Consider the following 19,209-nt stretch of genomic DNA (forward strand, 5'->3'; position numbering starts at 1 on the left):
AAGTAAACCGATGGAAAATTCTTCAGACCAGGTTTTAGTTTGTATAGCAATTCAGCGATTCATTTCTCACTGAATTTCTATACAAACTAAAACCTGGTCTGAAGAATTTTCCATCGGTTTACTTGACGTCACAGATTTGGTTCCATCCAACAGAACCATTGTTAAAGGGGAGTTGAATTTTAGCACAGTATTTTATCACCTGTATCTCAAACAGCAATCAGATGCCAGTATTGGTCAGTTATTAGGTATTAATCAATTTATTGTACCCAAAACTGTACATGCCATTGAACAGCAGGCTAATGGAATTTTACCAGACGACAGGGGTAATTTTTATGGCGGGAAATTGAAAAAGAAAAATAATATGAAATGGATTTTGTTGATGAGACGGTGATGAAAATTTAGACTAGAATGTAATGATATAGTGAAAATGTATGATGCACCGTATGAAATAGAGCAGTGAAATATAAATTCATGCCAGTTAAAAATCATATATGTAACAAGGACGGGAAAAGCAATTATTAGCAATTAAGCATATCATCGAGTATGTAGTGTTTTAAGGTACCTGCTTGTTCTGTTGCCGACAGCCACATGAGACAGAAAAAGTACAAGCTGAAGCAGGACTGAGGGAGACCACTCCAGCTCAGCATGGCCAGGAGTCTGTGTCCACACTCATCATCTGCTAGAGGCACAGTGGAATGATTTACAACTTGATAATTGACCTGTAGGTGGCCATGTTAGACATACAGCTTCCAGGAACTCGAACCCAGAACTACTGATTCGAAAGCAGGGTTGCAACGCACTGCACCAGGAACCTCCCCAACTCTCACCCAAAGCATAACCCTAACTCTATCCTTGACCCTAACCCTAAAACTAACCCTAACTCTATCCCTAACTGTATCCTTTACCCTAACCCTAACTCTATCCTTAACCCTAACCCTATACCTAACCCTAACCCTATACCTAACCCTAACTCTATCCTTGACCCTAACCCTATCCCTAACCCTAACTCTATCCTTAACCCTAACGCTAAGCCTGACCCTAACTCTATCCTTAACCCTAACCCTAACCCTAACCCTAACCCTAAACCTAACCCTAACCCTTTCCCTAACCCTAACTCTATCCTTAACCCTAACCCTGTCCCTAACCCTAACGTTATCCTTGATCCTAACCCTAAACCTAACCCTAACTCTATCCTTAACTCTAACTCTATCCTTAACCCTAACCCTATCCCTAACCTAACCCTATCCTTAACCCTAACTCTATCCTTAACCCTAACCCTATCCCTAACCCTAACTCTATCCTTAACCCTAACTCTATCCTTAACCCTAACTCTATCCTTAACCCTAATGCTAAGCCTGACCCTAAATCTATCCTTAACCCTAACCCTAACCCTAAACCTAACCCTATCCTTATCCCTAATACTAAACCTAAGCCTAACCCTAACCCTCTCCATAAGCCGAATATGGCAACAATGGAACTATGGGTTAGCCAATTGTATTTTAAAACAAACACACTGCAACGTTAAACACACAGACACATCTCCTCGTCTCTCGGATACATTTTGTTTGCAGTCCTAACTGGTTGGAATATTTTAGACTGTGCATCTTTCAGTCCTTTCAGATATTGAATATACTCTTCGATGGAGATACCTGCTCCCAGTTGAGCATGGATGACTTTACAATTCATTCAGAGCTTTGAGAACCTTGGTTGGTGTGGATAACGATTAAAGACACAGCCTGGGACTGCCTTACTTCGCCATGATGCTTACCTACAGGGTCCCTGGGGTGGGGTGAGTGCAAGGTCTGGGTGATGAATATAAACAGCGGGACACATCTACAAATGTCACACTGAGACACAGTGGAGAGGGAATGCAGCAACTAGACCATCTGAAAAGGAGGACAAATCATGGCAGTGACCCAGGGTAACCTTTCACCATAAGTTATTCCAAAGAAAAACAACATTTTAACAAATGCATCACAACAAACTGAATCAGTTCCTCTCTTTCTGCTGAGGAGCTCTTTAATTCAATGGAGTATGAAATGTTGTTCTCTAATTTTCTTGTCAGCAAATACACTGAGCCACATGGGTCACAGATTTCATCCCTTGATAGTGAAGTTTTGCCCATTCATTTTAATTGGCCTCAGTGCCTCTCTGTTTAACACACCCCCTTCCCTAATCTGGGAACAGAAAAATTGTCCAGCTTGTCCTAAATTCTTTTACAGGGTGGTTATGTGTTCGGCAAAGCGCTTAAATACAAACAAAATAGTGCGACAGCTGGAAATCTGAAATAAAACCAGGAGCTACTGGAGAAAGTCCATAGCTGCTGCCAGACCTGCTGGGTTTCTCCAGCACTTCCTGTTTCTAATATGAAAGTGTTTATAGGTGGATGTTAGGTAATGACAAACCTACCGTCTCCGATGTTTAAATCATCTGTAAACATACTCAGAGGGTGTGGTACAAGCCTTCCAGCGCTGCCAATCTCGTAGCACTTAGCGATTTCAGCACAGCAAGGAAAAATAAAATCCCATTAGGTTCCGTGTTGGAGAAGGAGTTCAGACAGAAGGAAGGCAGTGAGGTTGAAGAAGGGTCCAGGCCCGAAACGTCAGCCTTCCTACTCCTACGATGCTGCTTGGCCTGCTGTGTTCATCCAGCTCTACACCTTGTTATCTCAGGTTGAAAACTTTCACTTGATAGAGAGTTAAGTGCTAGACTAGTTAGTTGGTAACAGCTAGTCACAATCCTTCTGTGTATAACCCAAAGTCAGAACAATATGAAGAACTGTTGGATATTTACAAATTGGTTATTGTACATCTACACATTAAAAAAGTTTTGCAACAAGGTTTATGCTACAACATTGTATTGCATGTGACTCCGGATGCAAAAATTACTTTACACAGAATTTATTGCAGGTAGGCTAACAGGTCCTATAGCATTTTTTTTCTAAATTTTTGGGTTCTTTGATATTCGTAATGTTAGTATGGGAATACTATAGTCCTATCTCCTGGTCACAGTGACCCATCATGCAGTTTCACACCGGCACCCCCCTCAAAAGGACAGGGACAGCACTGGGTTAGATGCAGAATAAAGCACCATCTACACTGTCCCCCATCAAACACTCCCAGGACCGGATGTGGAGGTGCTGGTGTTGGACTGGGGTGGACAAGGTTAAAAATCAGACAACACCAGGTTATAGTCCAACAGGTTTATTTGAAAATGCAAGCTTTTGAAGCCCAGCTCCTTTCTCAGATGTGGTGTGAGAGAGAGAACAGAATTTATAAACAGAAAGCTAACAACCCTAAAACTGGCTTTAACTGATTAAAATGCAAAATTGTGATCTTGGGTTCATATCACACTCCAGGTGACCCCGCCGCACTATATACTGCCACACACATTCACACACAGGCACACCACACACTTTCTCATACAAACACACTCATACTTAGACACACATACACTCTCTCACACACATGCACTCACACTCCCCCAAATACATACACACACACACTCTCATACACAGACAGAGACACAGACACATTCACACACACACACACATATACACACATACACACACACACACACTCCCTCAAACACATACACACGCACACAATCTCATACACAGAGAGAGACACGGACACACACACAGACACACACACACACACATACATAGACACAGACACACACATGAATTATTTCATACAAGATGTTTGTGTATTTGCAAGTAAATTCTGTTTTGCTCAAAAATCCTGACCCCAGTTTAAAACATAGACAGATTCTAAGCAAGATCTCACGTTGTCTGACCTGAGATATCACCTCTTGTATATTGATAAAACATTTAATTATCTTGTGACAACGGCTTGAAAGGAATCTGGATTTTGCTTTTCAATCAGTAGTCACCTTCCTAATTGATTAAAGATGCAAAAAGAGGCGGCCAGTTTTAGGGTTGTTACCTTTCTGCTTATAAATTCTGTGTCTTATACCCTCTCTCTCACACTACACCTGAGGAAGGAGCTGAGCTCTGAAAGCTTGTGTTTTCAAATAAACCTGTTGGACTATAACCTGGTGTCATGTGATTTTTGACCTTGTTCCAGGACAAGGACAGCACGGGGTTAGATACAGAGTAAAACTCTCTCGACACTCTCCCCCATCTAACACTCCCAGGACAGGACAGCACGGAGTTAGATACAGAGTAAAGCTTTCTCTACACTGTCCCCATCAAAAACTCCAGGACAGGGACAGCGTAGGGTTAGATGCAGAGTAAAGAAGGAAAGACATTTAATTGATATCTTAAGGACATCGGGATATGCCAACCTTCAAAGCCAGAGGGAAGACTGGTGCTTACTGAACTGTATCCATCAGAGCTCCTTCCCACCCATTACAGTGCCATTTCGGAGCTTCCTTTTAAAACATCAATATGGCATTTTCCATTGCAGACACTGTGCAGCCCTTAATGATGAAGTCTAAATACCATGACACGTTTGACTGCTGAGGCCTCCTGACCACTATGATACTGCCCTCTGACCGTCCAACCTCGAGCCATTCGGAAATGGACCTTCATTCTACCAGGTGTGCTGTAAAGGTAAAAGATAGACAGTGAATAAGCCCAGCATATACCACCCAGTCCCCATACATTCCTTTGCAATATTAAGTATGCTGAGCTTTCAAGGAGAAATTCAATGCAACATCTTTTTAGTTATCTTTTAAGCCTGGTTTGAGTGACAGAAGAAGTAATATAACATTGGCCTGGCAACAAAATTGTTCATTGATGTAATTTGCCTGCCCCCCCACTTATGTAACTCCAGCAGTTTCCCTTCGAGCCCTCCTTCTGTTGGTCTCTCAGCTGCCCTTTGATGGGGCAAATGCCTTACTTACCCCAGCGCTTATATTGCCCTCAGCTGATCCGAATGGTCCTCTGTGGGCACTGCGGTTGCACTTATTGCCACTTTTTGTAATGCAGAGTAAAAATGTGAAAGGACATTGGAGACTGAGGAAAATACAACTCCTTGACCTACAACTTGAATCTTCAGTGTGGAAGCATCATTGACTGGTCAGTGGCTTGTCCTTGACACACAGGCTCCACCTGCTGGAGGAGCTGGAGAGTATGTGGGATGTCAGAGCCCCTGTTTAGCTCGGCACCTCTCCCCCCATATTAATTAAATATAGAGTTTTTAATTTCAAGATATACTTCATTCATTAAAAAAATCTTTGTATATACACATAGTCACAAATGCAGTCACAATTACCATATCAAGGAAACAAAAACATTGGAGTTTAACTATCCAAAATACCAAAAAGACATCTCTTACATATACAAGACTATATTTTCATGCATTGAAAGAAAGATACTGAGGCAAACAAACAGAAAAGTTTCAGCAGGTTCAATACAACTTGTACTGATTACTGCCTGACTATTGCTTTGTGTTGACTTATCAGATGTGTCCTTAGACCTTTCAAACTGAATGGATTCTGCAGTTTTCCTGTCATCAGATTGTCCTCCTCTATTCAGGGTTTCTCTGTGATTGTTTCTGTTTTTGTTGTGGAATGGTAAATGTCACCAGGAATTCAACTTCAACGGTAACATTATTAAACCTGAGCCCACCTCCACCGTATGTCCATTTACCATTGCTGGATAGCGATCAGAAACCAGAGAGCTACTAGTTTTCCTAATCATGATGGTGAGGCCAAATGCATTCTTCTCCCATTAATACCACCCAAGTTAAGGATCAATATAGAGAAGGTATTGAACATGAAACCTTCTGTGTTTGCATCATCCTCTAACGTGGAAGGGTGTTAAACACTAAACCAGTGCCTAACATGAAGAGTTAAATCACAGAATCCCTACAGTATGGAAACAGGCCATTCAGCCCAACAAATTCACACCGCCCCTCCAAAGACCATCCCACCCAGACCCATTCCCCTACCCCTGCATTTCCCATGGCTAACCCACCTAACCTAAACATCCCTTGGCACTACGGGCAATTTAGCACGGCCAATCCACCTACCCTGCACATCTTTTTGGACCGTGGGAGGAAACTGGAGCACCCGGAGGAAACTCACGCAGACACAAGGAGAATGTGCAAACTCCACACAGACAGTCGCCCGAGGCTGGAATCGATCCCAGGTCCCTGGCGCTGTGAGGAACAATAATAAGTTAGCTCATCTTCCTCAGTGTCACAAATGTGGCATTATGCACCCGTGTGTGTGCAAGCACACAAGTATTGCAGCAAATGTAAGATATTTCATGTATGAAAGTGCAATACAAAACGTTTGCACCATTCTATTGTGTGACCGATTGTAAGATGAATCCACAGTTTTCACATTCCAAGAGGAGAAGGGTGCATGTGATAGGGACGGTGCAGCAACATTGTTTCCTGATGTTTCTGATCTTCCCCACTCTGTGTGAGCTAGCAATGGGAATGTGCAATTGTGGCTACATCCTCGTCTTCCTCCTAAGGGCTTGTGAACTTGGCCAGTTTGTTTTCTGCTCCCAGTTCCACTTTGCTTTGCTCACTCCCCAGTTTTTCTTCATAACCAGAGATGGTCAAGTTAATTTCCATGGCTATCATATGGTCAGAGAGGTACTTTTAACTCCAGAATTCTGTGGAATATGAGAAAAGGCAAGGAAAAAGGAGTCGCATTTCTACCGATGCTATTTCAATGCAGGTTCTAAAATTCCTGTGAGTTGTCTGACAACAATTTTGCTACTGAAATCAACTCCCTTATTCCAAATTAGTTTTCCAGCTTGTGAGACTACAGGCAGGAGAAAAATCCCTTATTGTCCCTTCTGTACTAGATATAGGAGCTGCCTGTCTCCTGGAAAAACAACTACAAAGAACACTTTGCATTTATATGGCACTTGTGATGTAGTAAAGTACCCCAAAGCGTTCCACGAGAGGTTAACCAGACAAAAATTTACATGGAGCCAGGAGACAAAAATGAAATAGAAAGAAAATGATATTATTAAGCCAGAGTGTGTTCAGACGAGGTTTACCGGGATGTTGCCGGGAATGGGAAGGTTTGAGTTCTAAGGAAAGGCTGGATAGGCTGGGACTTTTTCACTGGAGCATGGGAGGTTGAGATGTGACCTCACAGATGTTTATAAAATCATGAGGGATATAGATAAGGTTAATGGCAGGTGTCTTTTCTCTAGAGTGGGGGATTTCAAGACCAGGGGGCACATTTTTAATGTGAGAGGAGAGAGATTTAAAAATCACATGAGGGGAAATTTTTTTATACAGGGGGTGGTTCGTGTGTGGAACGAATTTCCTGAGGAAGTGGTTGATGCGGACACAATTACAAAGTTTAAAAGACATTTGGATATGTACATGATTAGGAAAGTTCAGAGGGATAGGGGCTGGGGCAGGCAGATGGGACTAGTTTAGTTTGGGATTATGTTCGGCATGGACTGAAGGGTCTGTTTCCGTGCTGTGTGACTCTATGATACTCTATAAAATGTTTTATGGAGTATTTTGCAGGAGGAAAGGAAAGTAGAAGATTGGAGCAGTTTACTGAGGGAATTCTGAAGCTATAGGGTTCAGGATGGCTGGTGTCCTGGCCACCTTTTGGTGAGCCAAGGATGTTTCCCAAGATGCCAAGAGTAGATGAGACAGAGTTCCCTTGGAGAGTTGTAAAGCATGTGGATGTTACAGGGATATGGGGAAGTCAGGCTGTGGGAAGAATTTCATCTCTGAGGGTTGAGGGAGCTCCATCTGCTGGTTGAACTCACACGTTCCTGATTGCGAAGTCTGACACTAAACGCGTCACAGTTTCATCAATACCCCAATTACTCTCGTGAAATAGGCGACCAAAGGCTCTCTCTCTAATGCCTCTGTATCACCCTTCATAATTGTTTGTCTTCCTTTCCATTTCTCAGTGGTCTGCAAACTATTGTAGGTCAGTGAATGGAGGGACAATGGGAGAAGTGAGCTGGTCATGGGTGGCAGAACTTTGGATGATTTCAAGATGGCCAAGAGTGGAGAAAAATTCTAGGGGAAGCTAAGAGAGAGTAAAACAGGACACCCTCAGTTGGTTGCGGGGTGGGGGGGGTGGATAGGAAGTGAGGGAGGTAGAAAGAAAGCGAAGGAAACAGTCACAGGCAGACAAGGAAAGAAGGAAAATTTTGATTTGATTTGATTTGATTTATTATTGTCACATGTACCTAGGTACAGTGAAAAGTTTTGTTTTTCATGCAGTACAGGCAGATCATACCATACAAGGATTGAACAGAGGCGAGGAATACCAAGTTACAAAATGTGAAAGTTTGAATAACAAAGAGAAGGTCATGATTCTGTAGACTTCTTTACTGCAGAGGGCTGTCAAGGCTGGGTCATTGAGTACGTTCAAGACTGAGACAGATTTTAATCAGGAAGGGAATCAAGGACTATGGGAAAAAGACAGGAACGTGGAATTGACGATTATCAGATTAGCCATGATCTCATGGTGGAACGGACTCGATGGATCAAATGCCCGATTTCTGCTCCTATGTCATAGAATCATAGAGTCATAGAGGTCTACAATGTCTTGTTGTCTTATGGCGTTAAAACAATGCACAGAAACTGAGAAATGGAAAGGAAGACAAGCAATTATGAAGGGTGATACAGAGGCATTAGAGAGAGAGCCTTTGGTCGCCTATTTTGTGAGAGTAATTGGGATATTGATGAAACTGTGATGTGTTTAGTGTCAGGTTTCACAATCAGGAGCATGTGTGAATTGAGCCAGCAGATGGAGCTCCCTCAACCCCCTGTTAAATGAAAGTGAATTGAATTCATACGCAGTAGACACTCAGTAATCCAGGGCCATAAGCACAGCAAATGGGATCAAATCAGCATTCGCTGACCACAGAATTCACCTTAATGATTGCTCAGTAAATCAAAATGAATGCACTGCTCTCAAAAATCGCCTGTAGATTTCACCTTGTTCTAAATGGTCATCACTCAATAAATGTGTTTGACTGGAATTTGCTTTTGTGAGATTTAATCTTTTTCTTTTATGAGATGTGAGCAGTCATGATCAGACCATTTTCCCCCTGAATGTGGTGTTCAGCTGTTCGCTGTTTGATTATATGTGTTTGGTATCTGTTCTCTGACTGTGGTTAGTTAAGCAGAGGGCTGGTTACTTAGAAAGAGAGACTGAACTGAGACTTAAAAACAGAGAATGCTGAAGAATGCTTGACAGGTCTGGCAGTATCTGTGGAGAGAGAGAAACAGAGTTAACATTCCAAGTCGGTGACCCTTCTTCAGAACTGAGGTTAGTAGTTGTAAGCATGAGATCAGAGTAAAACAGCTGTTACAGACACTAATCTGGAGTATGTCATCTCTGCATATCTCCATGATATAAAACGCAATACTAAGGTGTAGCAGTTTTAAAATGTGAACCATTGGGTCAATTACTTTAGGAGTGGATTATAATAATCTGGTGAAACAGGTGATGAAGACAGAAAGTTTCTGAAAAATAAGAAGAATTCTCAAAATAACAGCCCAGTTTTGTTCTTCAGATTAGAGTGTTACCAGCAACCAATCCAGTGACTGCCCGAATGTTAATACGCAGAGGGTAATCAATGCCTGACAATGTCTACATCAAGATATAGATGCCATATCAACACACTGAGACTAACCATGAGCTGACTCACTGTGTTCTGAATGCTAAACATCGTGGGATTTAAGCCAGCAGCGCAAGTTGGAGTGACATCTGACTTTTACTCATTTATGGGATGTTGGTGTCGCTGGCTGGGCCCAGCATTTATTGCCCTGTCCCTAGCTGCCCCTTGAGAAGGTGGTGGTGAGCTGCCTTCTTGAACTGCTGTAGTCCTGTAGTTTGACCCACAATGCCTTTAGGGAGGGAATTCCAGGATTTTGACCCAGCCACAGTGAAGGAACGGCAATATATTTCCAAGCCAGGATGGTGAGTGGCTCGGAGGGGAACTTGCAGGGGGTGGTGTTCCCATGTATCTGCTGCCCTTGTCCTTCCAGGTGGAAGTGGTCGTGGGTTTGGAAGGTGCTGTCTAAGGATCTTTGGTGAATTTCTGCAGTGCATCTTGTAGATAGTACACACTGCTGCTACTGAGCATCGGTGGTGGAGGGAGTGGATGCTTGTGGGTGTAGTGCCAATCAAGCGGGGGCTGCTTTGTCCTGGATGGTATTGATTTACTTGAGTGTTGTTGGAGCTGCACCCATCCAGGCAGGTGGGGAGTATTCCAACACACTCCTGACTTGTGCCTTGTAGATGGGGGGTAGGGTTTCGGATGACAGGAAGTGACACTCTTCAGGATTCCTAGCCTCTGACCTGCTCGGGCTCCCATAAATAAATCAAATGAACAACAACAACAAAAAGCTTTGAAAATCAAATATCCTTGCGTCGTCATATGGAGATAAGCCAGACACAGCTCATGGCCATGTGTTAGACCTCAAGGCCACACTGGGGTGTGATCACCCAATGATAGTCACTGACAAGCTGTGAGAAAGATGGTGGCAGGCCTCAAGAGGGCATGGATAGGCTAATAGAATGGGCAGGCAGGGGGCACATGAAATTTAATGCAGGGAAGGGTATGGTTATACATTTTGGGCAGACAGGTGAGGAGAAGCAACATAAAGGGAATGATTCTAATGGGGGGGGGTGGAAAAGCATGGGGGCAGTGGGTTGGCTGCTGGTGTACACATTGGAAACCTGGGACGGAGTCACAGACACGGGTTGGAACCAGTTGAGGGGCTTCGGGGCTGGGAGTTTACATATAGAATAATGGATATGTGGGAAACAGTAAGTCGGAATCTAATCAAGGGGTTTGTGGTGATGCAGTGGAGGTTATACATTAATGACCATATTATAAAATGTTAATAATAATTATTATTAATTATTAGTGATATATAAATAATATTTTATTAACCATATATTAATAAGATCATGAATAACCGGGGGTAAGTTATTGAATCAAGGGTTTCAAAAAGGGCATCAAACAATATGTAGAAAGTCTTGTGGTAATGCCCCTGCCTCTTGACTAGAAGGTCTTCATTCCAGTCTTATCCCAGGGTGTGGCAGCAATGAGGTAGAGGTTAACAGGTTGGTTTAAAAAAAATTAAAGCTTAGGACAGCATGTGACTTTGATCATTTCCAAAAGCTTAATCTAAAATTAGTAAAAGCAACAAGGTCACTCTGCTGTCTGTCTTCTTCCACAAGTCGAATATATTCCAACTGCTGATTGCCTGGGATCTGTTCCAGAAAGGTTGCTGAGCCGAGGCACAGAGAGATCATCTAGCTGGACCTCGAAGGACTGAGTTCTCACCCTCATCTTCCACCAAGACCACCAGCCCAGGTACTGAATATACGATTGTTCCTGAACTTTCCATTTATGGGTTTGTGCCTGACCAGTGCACATAACAGGCCTTTCCAAGTCTGCATGGCTCAGCTCTTGACGGGGCTGTGTCCTTGAAACAGGCCAGGGCTTCCTCCCTGTCATTATTAATGATGATTTATTGATGAATAAACTATCCGCCATTGCAGTCACAGGAATGCCAGATTCCTGACAAAGGGATGAAGAGATAACACAGTGTGGAGCTGGAGGAACACAGCAGGCCAGGCAGCATCAGAGGAGCAGGAAAGTTGTCATTTCGGGTCGGGACCCTTCTTCAGAAACTATTACCTCTGAGTGAGTTATATTCTTACTGTCTCTGAGTGAGTTATATTCTTACTATCTCTGAGTGAGTTATATTCTTACTGTCTCTGAGTGAGTTATATTCTTACTATCTCTGAGTGAGTTATATTCTTACTGTCTCTGAGTGAGTTATATTCTTACTATTGCTGAGTGAGATATATTCTTACTGTCTCTGAGTGGGTTATATTCTTACTGTCTCTGAGTGAGTTATAACCACACTTTGAAGCCTTTTCCTGCTCCTCTGATGCTGCCTGGCCTGCTGTGCTCCTCCAGCCCCACACTGTGTTATCTCTGACTCCAGCATCGACAGTTCCTACTAGCTCCAACTGAATGAAGAGGTCGAGTTTCTCTTCATGACCCTTTCCCTCTGACAGTTTGACTGAGCTGAGATTTCGGGGGATTCAGTGAATTGTGGAAGTGGGTAGATGTATGAGTTGGAATCTTGGACTGCGTTGGAGATGATTTTGCCTGGAATTGATAGATGCTGATAGAGTTGAGTGGGCTAGGTTTAAATTGCTCTACACCGAGTTGAAATGCTCTCAACAGGACACATACCCTTCGAGACAATAATGATGCAATGATTCCTGGTGAGATTTGAGGTTGAGGTAAAATTTTGGGATTTCTGCAAGGAGATTTCTAGTAGAGGGAGAAGGAGACAAGATTTCTGGTGGCTTTATAATTTGTGAGGGGTGACCCCACAAGCTCGCAACAAAAATGTCACTAATGATATGGGCTGCAGTGTCTAGGGAAAACCGAGACTCTCTGATTGACAGGGCTGAATCACTACCTGACAGCCAATGGCCTATAGACCACAGAATGAAATCAGGAGTTAGTCCCACCCCCAGAAATTTAAACAAACATCATTCCCAATTCCCAGGAAATACAGAGAAAAGCATCACTATCTGGTACTGGCGCGATTGCCTGAGGAAGAGAGAGAGAGAGACAGAGGAAGGGAAAGTCATGTAGACACAGAGTGAAGGGGAGCGTGGGGAAAGGTGAGAGATAGACAGAAGTGAAACAGAGAGAAAGGAAAAGAGAGAGACAGCAAGAAAAGTGTGTGTGTGTGAGAGAGAGAGAGAGAGAGAGTCAGACAGGGAAACATAGAGACAGAAAGTGAAAGACAGGCAAAAAAGGTAATTGGAAAGGGTGAGAGAAAGTGAGAAGAGAAGGTGTATTTATAATAATTACATGCCAGAAAAGAAGACGAATAGAATCAAAAGCCGGTGCAGAATTAAGTTAGGAGTCAGGAGACAGAGAGGGGGAGAAGAATTCTTTTTGCAATTGCTGGACATTGAGGGAGAAGAGCTGGCTGCAAAGAGACACTGAACAAAGCAGGGTTGTGTCCACTGTTGCCCAGCTGAGGTGAGGCTGGGATCCAGCTGCCCTGGGTCTATGCTGTTGCTGCTAGCTGCTCTCTCTGTGCCTTCAGATCCTGCTCAGTAACATCTCCTCAGCAGATCCCAGGGATTTTAGCAGTTGGAATATATTCCAGTGGGCTTCAACTTGTGGAAGGAGACTGAAGGTAGAGTGCCTTTATTGTTTTTATTAACTTTAGATTTATAAGGTTGGAAACCATCAAAATAGTGGCACTTTGTCATTCAACATTAGTCAAAGGGGCCCTGTTTAAATTGGGCTTCAAATGATGCAATGTTAAAGAGAAATGTCTACTGACCAAGGAATTAAATCAAAATGATTAGGATAATGAGAAGGAGACAAAACTAATCTCATAATAAGTCAGAAATACGATGGTGCTGTTAGCTCCAGGAACAGGGAATTCCATATTCCTGCTGTGAACACTGTTATGGCTGATACTGATTATTTTGAAAGGATTTTCATTTAGTGAAAGTAGTGGGCTCTAGCTGATTACTGTCAGATTCACACAGATACTGGACAGTTCTGACACTGGGATCTCTAAGTACAGTGTGACACTGGGTTTGCAAAAGTGTTCACACTATTTCTGACAAATCCAATAACAGAATGATAGCTCATCATTTTCAAACTTGGGCTAAATCAAGGAAGATTGTGAGCTGGATGGTATTGGGCTGATGTACAGGGTCTGTCACTGCTGGTGGGGAGCAATTTGAAGGGATGAACTAGAAGCAAGATGAGTGTTTTTGTATGACATGGAGATGAATGAGTTTAAGTGGGATTATTCTGTTGTTTAATACACTTAACCAAGTCACAGTGACAAGACTGCAAGGTGTAAAGAGTGGACCGTAACAACAGATTTGGGATATGGTCTATTAACAGCTTGAATAGCCCAGAAACATTGAAATAAGAATTCTTCAAAAGTGGTAACTGTAGCATCACCAGGAAACTTATTTATCCGAGCACATATATCGGACAGCCTTTATCTTGTAGCTGACTTGGGAGCTCCTATACTTGACTAAATTATATAAATGCTGTTGAGTGAATCTCGTGACACATGTATTCCTGTAATAGAGAAAAAAAGTTTGATAAAATGACGGGCATCCTGCCTCAGTGTCCCTTGCATTCAAGGCCACGTGCAATTGTATGGGTTACAGGGTCCTAGTGCCACCCCTGCATGATGTCCTCCAACATAGAGCCATAGAACATGGAAACAGACCCTTCGGTCCAACCGGTCCATGCCGACCATAATCCCAAACTAAACTGGTCCCACCCACCTGCTCCTAGCCCATATCCTGCCAAACCTTTCCTGGCCTTTCTTTAGTTATCACTTGGTCCTAATGTACATATAAATGCCTTGGGATTCTAACTTAATCCTATTTGCCAAGGACATTTCATGGCCCCTTCCAGCTTCTTAATTTTTTTTTAAGTACTTTCTGCTTCCTTTGTACTCCTCAAGGGCCTTGTTAGATTTCTCTTTCCTAAACCTTACACATGCTTCTTTATGCTTTTTAACTAAACATACAACATTTCCTGTCTTCCAAGCTTCCTGAATCTTGCCATCTTCATCTTACATCCTCACAGGAGCATGGTGGTCCATGTGCCAACTGGCTTTTAACAGAAACCCACATGTCAGATATGGATCACACCGGATTTTCTCTGTATTGGCTGCTGGATTTGGATCATCACTGAGACAGATGGCACTAACCATCAGGCAGGGTGCCTTGAGGCAGGAGGTCATGAGTTTTAGGTGGTTTCAAATGCAGGAAATGTCTGTGCAAGTGTAGTCGGGGCGGGGAACGGGTCATTTCAATCAGACAATAGGACCAGAGAAAGATGAATTAAATTAAGAACCCCTTTTACACACAAGGGTTTGAACTCTACTCCGCAAACTGCAATCGATGTTGTTGACTTTCTGTCTGAGATGGATACATCTTTTTTGTTCACCAAGATATTAAAGGACTATGAGGATGAAGTGGATATATAGAGTTGGACATCAGTCATAATCTCACGGAATAGCAGAATAGGCTGGGGATTGGAGAGCTGGATGGCTTCCTCCTGTTACAATATTCCTGTCTTCCTACGTCCTTGGCACCCTGAATACTGGGAAACCCATATAGCAGAGGAAGTCCATATATATCTCGGGCATCTAATGGATTCAGCAAGTATTCAGTATCATGGGGTCAATATATATGATAGACTTTTAACATATAAACCAGGCCTGTTGAGTGTACAACAAGCATACAGAAGTCCCCAACAGACAGGGCTTGAAAAATGCAATGATAGTGTCACTACCTCTGAGCCAGGACACTTGGGATCAAGTCCCACCTTCTTCAGAGGTAATAGCATCTCCCAACAGGTTGTTTAAAAATATCTACAGTATTCCTCCAGAAGGTAGAAGTCCAATTAAGAACATTCAGACCTTGTATTGGGAAATGAGCCTGGCCAGGTGATTGAAGTTTTGGTGGCAGAGCATTTTGGGACTAGTGATCATAATTCTGTAAGTTTTAAACATAGTTATGGAAACGGTAAGACTAGTCCTTGGGTGAAAGTGCTAAACTGGGGGAAGGTTAATTACAACAGCGTTATGCAGGAACTGGAAAAATTAGCAGCTGTTTGAAGGTAAATCCATATCTGACACACAGGATTCTTTCAAAAGCCACTTGGCACATGGACCACCATGTTCCTGTGAGGATGTAAGATACGGAGGCAAGATTCAGGAACCTTGGATGATGGGAAATGTTGTAAGTTTAGTTAAAAAGGAATGGAAGTATGTGTAAGGTTTAGGAAAGAGAAATCTAACAAGGCCCTTGAGGAGTATAAAGGAAGCAGAGAAGAACTTAAAAAAGAAATTAGGAGGCTAGAAGGGGCCATGAAATATCCTTGGTAAGTAGGATTAAGAAGAATCCCAAGGCATTTATATTATATTAGGAGCAAGAGATAACTAGGGAAAGGGTAGGTCCATTCAAGGACAAAGAGAGGAATTTATGAGTGGAGCCAGATCAGGTGACCGAGGTCCTTAATGAATACTTTGCATTGATTTTCACCAAGGAGAAAGACATGGATGGTGGTATGTTTAGAGAGGGGTTGACTGATACTTTAAGGCATGTCAACATTAAGAAGGAGAGAATGTTGGGGGTCTTGAAAATCATCAAGGCAGATAAGCCCTCAGGGCCGGGTGAGATCTAACCCAGGTTACTAAAGGAGACAAGGGAGGAGATGGCTGAGGTTTTGACAAAGATCTTTATATCCTCTTTAGCCATAGGAGAGTTCCCAGAAGACTGGAGAATAGCCAATGTTGTTCCTTTGTTAAAGAAGTGCAACAGGGATAATCCAGGAAATTATAGGCCTGTGAGCTTTACATCAATGGTTGGGAGACTTTAGAAAAGATTCTTAAGGACAGAATTTATTAGCGTTTGGAGAAGAATGGACATTAGGGATAGTCGGCATGGCTTTATGAAGGGAGGTCTTGTCTCACAAATCTGATTGAGCATTTTGAAAAAGTGACAAAGATGATTGATGAGGGCAGGGCAGTGGATGTTGTCTACATAGACTTTAATAAAGCATTTGACAAGATCCCTCATGATAGCTTGATCCAGATGATCAAATCGCGTGGAATCCATGGTGGGTTGGCAGGTTCAGTAGAAAATTGGCTTGGTCATAGAAAGGAGAGTAGTTGTGGAGGGGTGTTTTTCTGGCTGGAGCTCTGTGGCCAGTGGGGTTCCACAAGGATCAGTGCTGGGACCTCTGTTGTTTGTAATATATAATATAATTTAAATGATTTGGATAAAAAATGTCAATAGTCTGATTAGTAAATTTGAATTTGACATGAAAAATTGGTGGAGTTATGGATAGTAAGCAAGGTTGTCAAAGGATACAGCAGGATGGAGATCAGCTGGAAATTTGGGCAGAGAAATGGCAAATGGAGTTTAATCTGAACAAGTGTGAAGTGATGCATTTTGTGAGGTCAAATGCAAGAGGAAAGTGTACAGTAAAGGGCCAGATTCTTAGGAGCATTGATATTCAGAAGGAGCTTGGGGTGTAATTCCATAGCTCCCTGAAAGAGGCAAGTGGATAAGTGGTAGAGAAAGCGTATGGCATGCTTGCATTCCCTAGTTGAGGCGTTGAATATAAAAGTTAGCAAGTCATGTTGCAGCTGTATAAAACTTTAGTCAGGCCACACGTGGAGTATTCTGTGCAGTTCTGATTGTCACACTATAGGAAGGATGTGGAGGCTTTGGAGAGGGTGCAGAAGAGATTTACCAGGATGTTACCTGGATTGGAGTATATTAGCTCCAAGGAGAGGTTGGACAAACTTGGATTGTTTTCACTAGAGTGTCAGACACTGAGGGGGCGATCTGATATAAGTATATAAAATTATGAGAGAGATGGTTAAGGTGGATAGTCATCCCAGGGTGAAAATGTCAAATACCAGGGGGCATAGGTTTAAGGTGAGAGGGTGAAAGTTTAAAGGAGATGTGCAAGGAAAGTTTTTACACACAGGGTGGTAGGTGACTGGGACACGCCGCCAGGGAGGTGGTAAAAGCAGATAGGATAGCGCTGTTTAAGAGGCATTCAGACAGACACATGAACAGACAGGGAATAGAGGGATATAGACCATATAGGCAGGCAGATGTGATCAGTTTAGAATGGCATCATGGTCGGCACAGACATGTTGAGCTGAAGAGCCTGTTCCCATGCTGTACTGTCATGTATAAACTGGGAGAAAACCCTCAGAATAAACACAATACACTGAGAGTGGATGATTGAACAAAAATTCTGGGATGCGTTTGCAAAAGAAACGGAAACTTTGCACAACTGTTAATGCTGGATTATCATTCCCAGGGAATTCCGAGGAGCGAAAGGAATCCAAGATGGAAAATCCGCCCGGGCTGCTGACGCCCCCAACATTGATGGCGCTGTCATCTACAACAGGAAGTACCAGGGACACTACCACACTCTGCCAGCAGGCCCGAACCTTCACGGTGCCAGTCACTGTGGAAAAAACGGCCCAGGTTCCTTTCCTGAGCCCCACGTACACATTGGCACCCGTGTATCATCAAGCTGAGCGGTCCAATGTAGAGTACCCAGTCCCACTCCTACACCTGCACCCACAGTTTGGCATGCTAGGATACGGCGCCATTCAGTCCTTCCCGCCTTTTCAGGAGGTTGAGCGTTACCGGCCTGCGTACCTCCCCTCAAAGAGGCTGAAGCACCTTCCGAGTGTGGAGCCTCCACAAATCAGGTACCTTGCCTCAGACCGAGACTTCAAAAAGTACTGTGTTGACCTTTCCGCCAGCTCCCTAGCAACTGCAAAACATGACCCAGCAGGAGGGCCGGGGACCACCTCCAACTCTGATGTTGTGTGGAAGAACCCCCAGCAAGACAGCAATAAAAGTGAGCAAAGAGTATTCGCTGCTGTATTTGTAATTTGGTTTCAACAGAATCGAAGGTTAGGTTTGCGTGCTGTTAGAGATGCTGTACCCCATTTACCATGAGCCCTTGGCTGGGGCTGAAGGAAATGTTCTTTTATTTTGCAAAAATATACGTTAATCATAAAGAGGGAATTCTTTATGTACGTGCACTGTTACAGCACGGTGGCTCAGTGGTTAGCACTGCAGCCTCACAGCGCCAGGGACCCGGGTTTGATTCCACCCTCGGGTGACTGTCTGTGTGAAGTTTGCACATTCTCCCCGTGTTTGCGTGGGTTTCCTCCGGGTGCTCCGGTTTCCTCCCACAGTCCGAAGATGTGCAGGGTAGGTGGATTGGCCATGCTAAATTGCCCATAGTGTTCAGTGATGTGTAGATTAAGTGGGTTTTAGGGGGATGGGGCTGGGTGCAATGTCTGAGGGTCGGTGTGGACTTGTTGGGCCGAAGGGCCTGTTTCCATGCTATAGGGATTCTATGATCTAAGGCAGTTCAGATCTTTGCTGACAGAGAAGAAAACAAACAGTGCGGTTTGACTTTCTCGATAGTTACAACTAATTTAAATGCATTTCTTAATTATGCAATTAGGCACGAGGAACTACTTATATGTATCCAAGGCACTGGGAGGGTCCAATAAATGAATGGACCCTCGTTACCCTTCGGCAGGAAGACCCCAGACGGTGGTCTTTCCCCACAGTGTCCTGGTGGCAGCTGCCCCAAGCTTTAGTGCGTCCCTCAGCATGTAGTCCTGGACCTTGGAATGTGCCAGTCTG

The 19,209-nt window shown here is 43.3% G+C and overlaps 1 protein-coding gene across 1 annotated transcript; it reads left to right on the plus strand.

Moving 5' to 3' along the window:
• Positions 1 to 11,190: 11,190 nt before the first annotated feature.
• LOC125487224 lies at positions 11,191 to 18,507 on the plus strand. Its single transcript, XM_048617820.1, has 2 exons — positions 11,191 to 11,302; positions 17,855 to 18,507. The coding sequence occupies exon 2, from the start codon at positions 17,884 to 17,886 to the stop codon at positions 18,505 to 18,507; it is 624 nt and encodes a 207-aa protein (XP_048473777.1). The 5' UTR covers positions 11,191 to 11,302; positions 17,855 to 17,883.
• Positions 18,508 to 19,209: the final 702 nt, after the last annotated feature.

Source organism: Rhincodon typus, chromosome 38, assembly GCF_021869965.1.
Source record: "Rhincodon typus isolate 14 chromosome 38, sRhiTyp1.1, whole genome shotgun sequence".
Taxonomy (NCBI): Eukaryota; Metazoa; Chordata; class Chondrichthyes; order Orectolobiformes; family Rhincodontidae; genus Rhincodon; species Rhincodon typus.

Coding starts and splice junctions, on each gene's coding strand:
- LOC125487224 (XM_048617820.1), top strand. CDS start 17,884: ATGGAAAATCCGCCCGGGCTGCTGACGCCCCCAACATTGATGGCGCTG.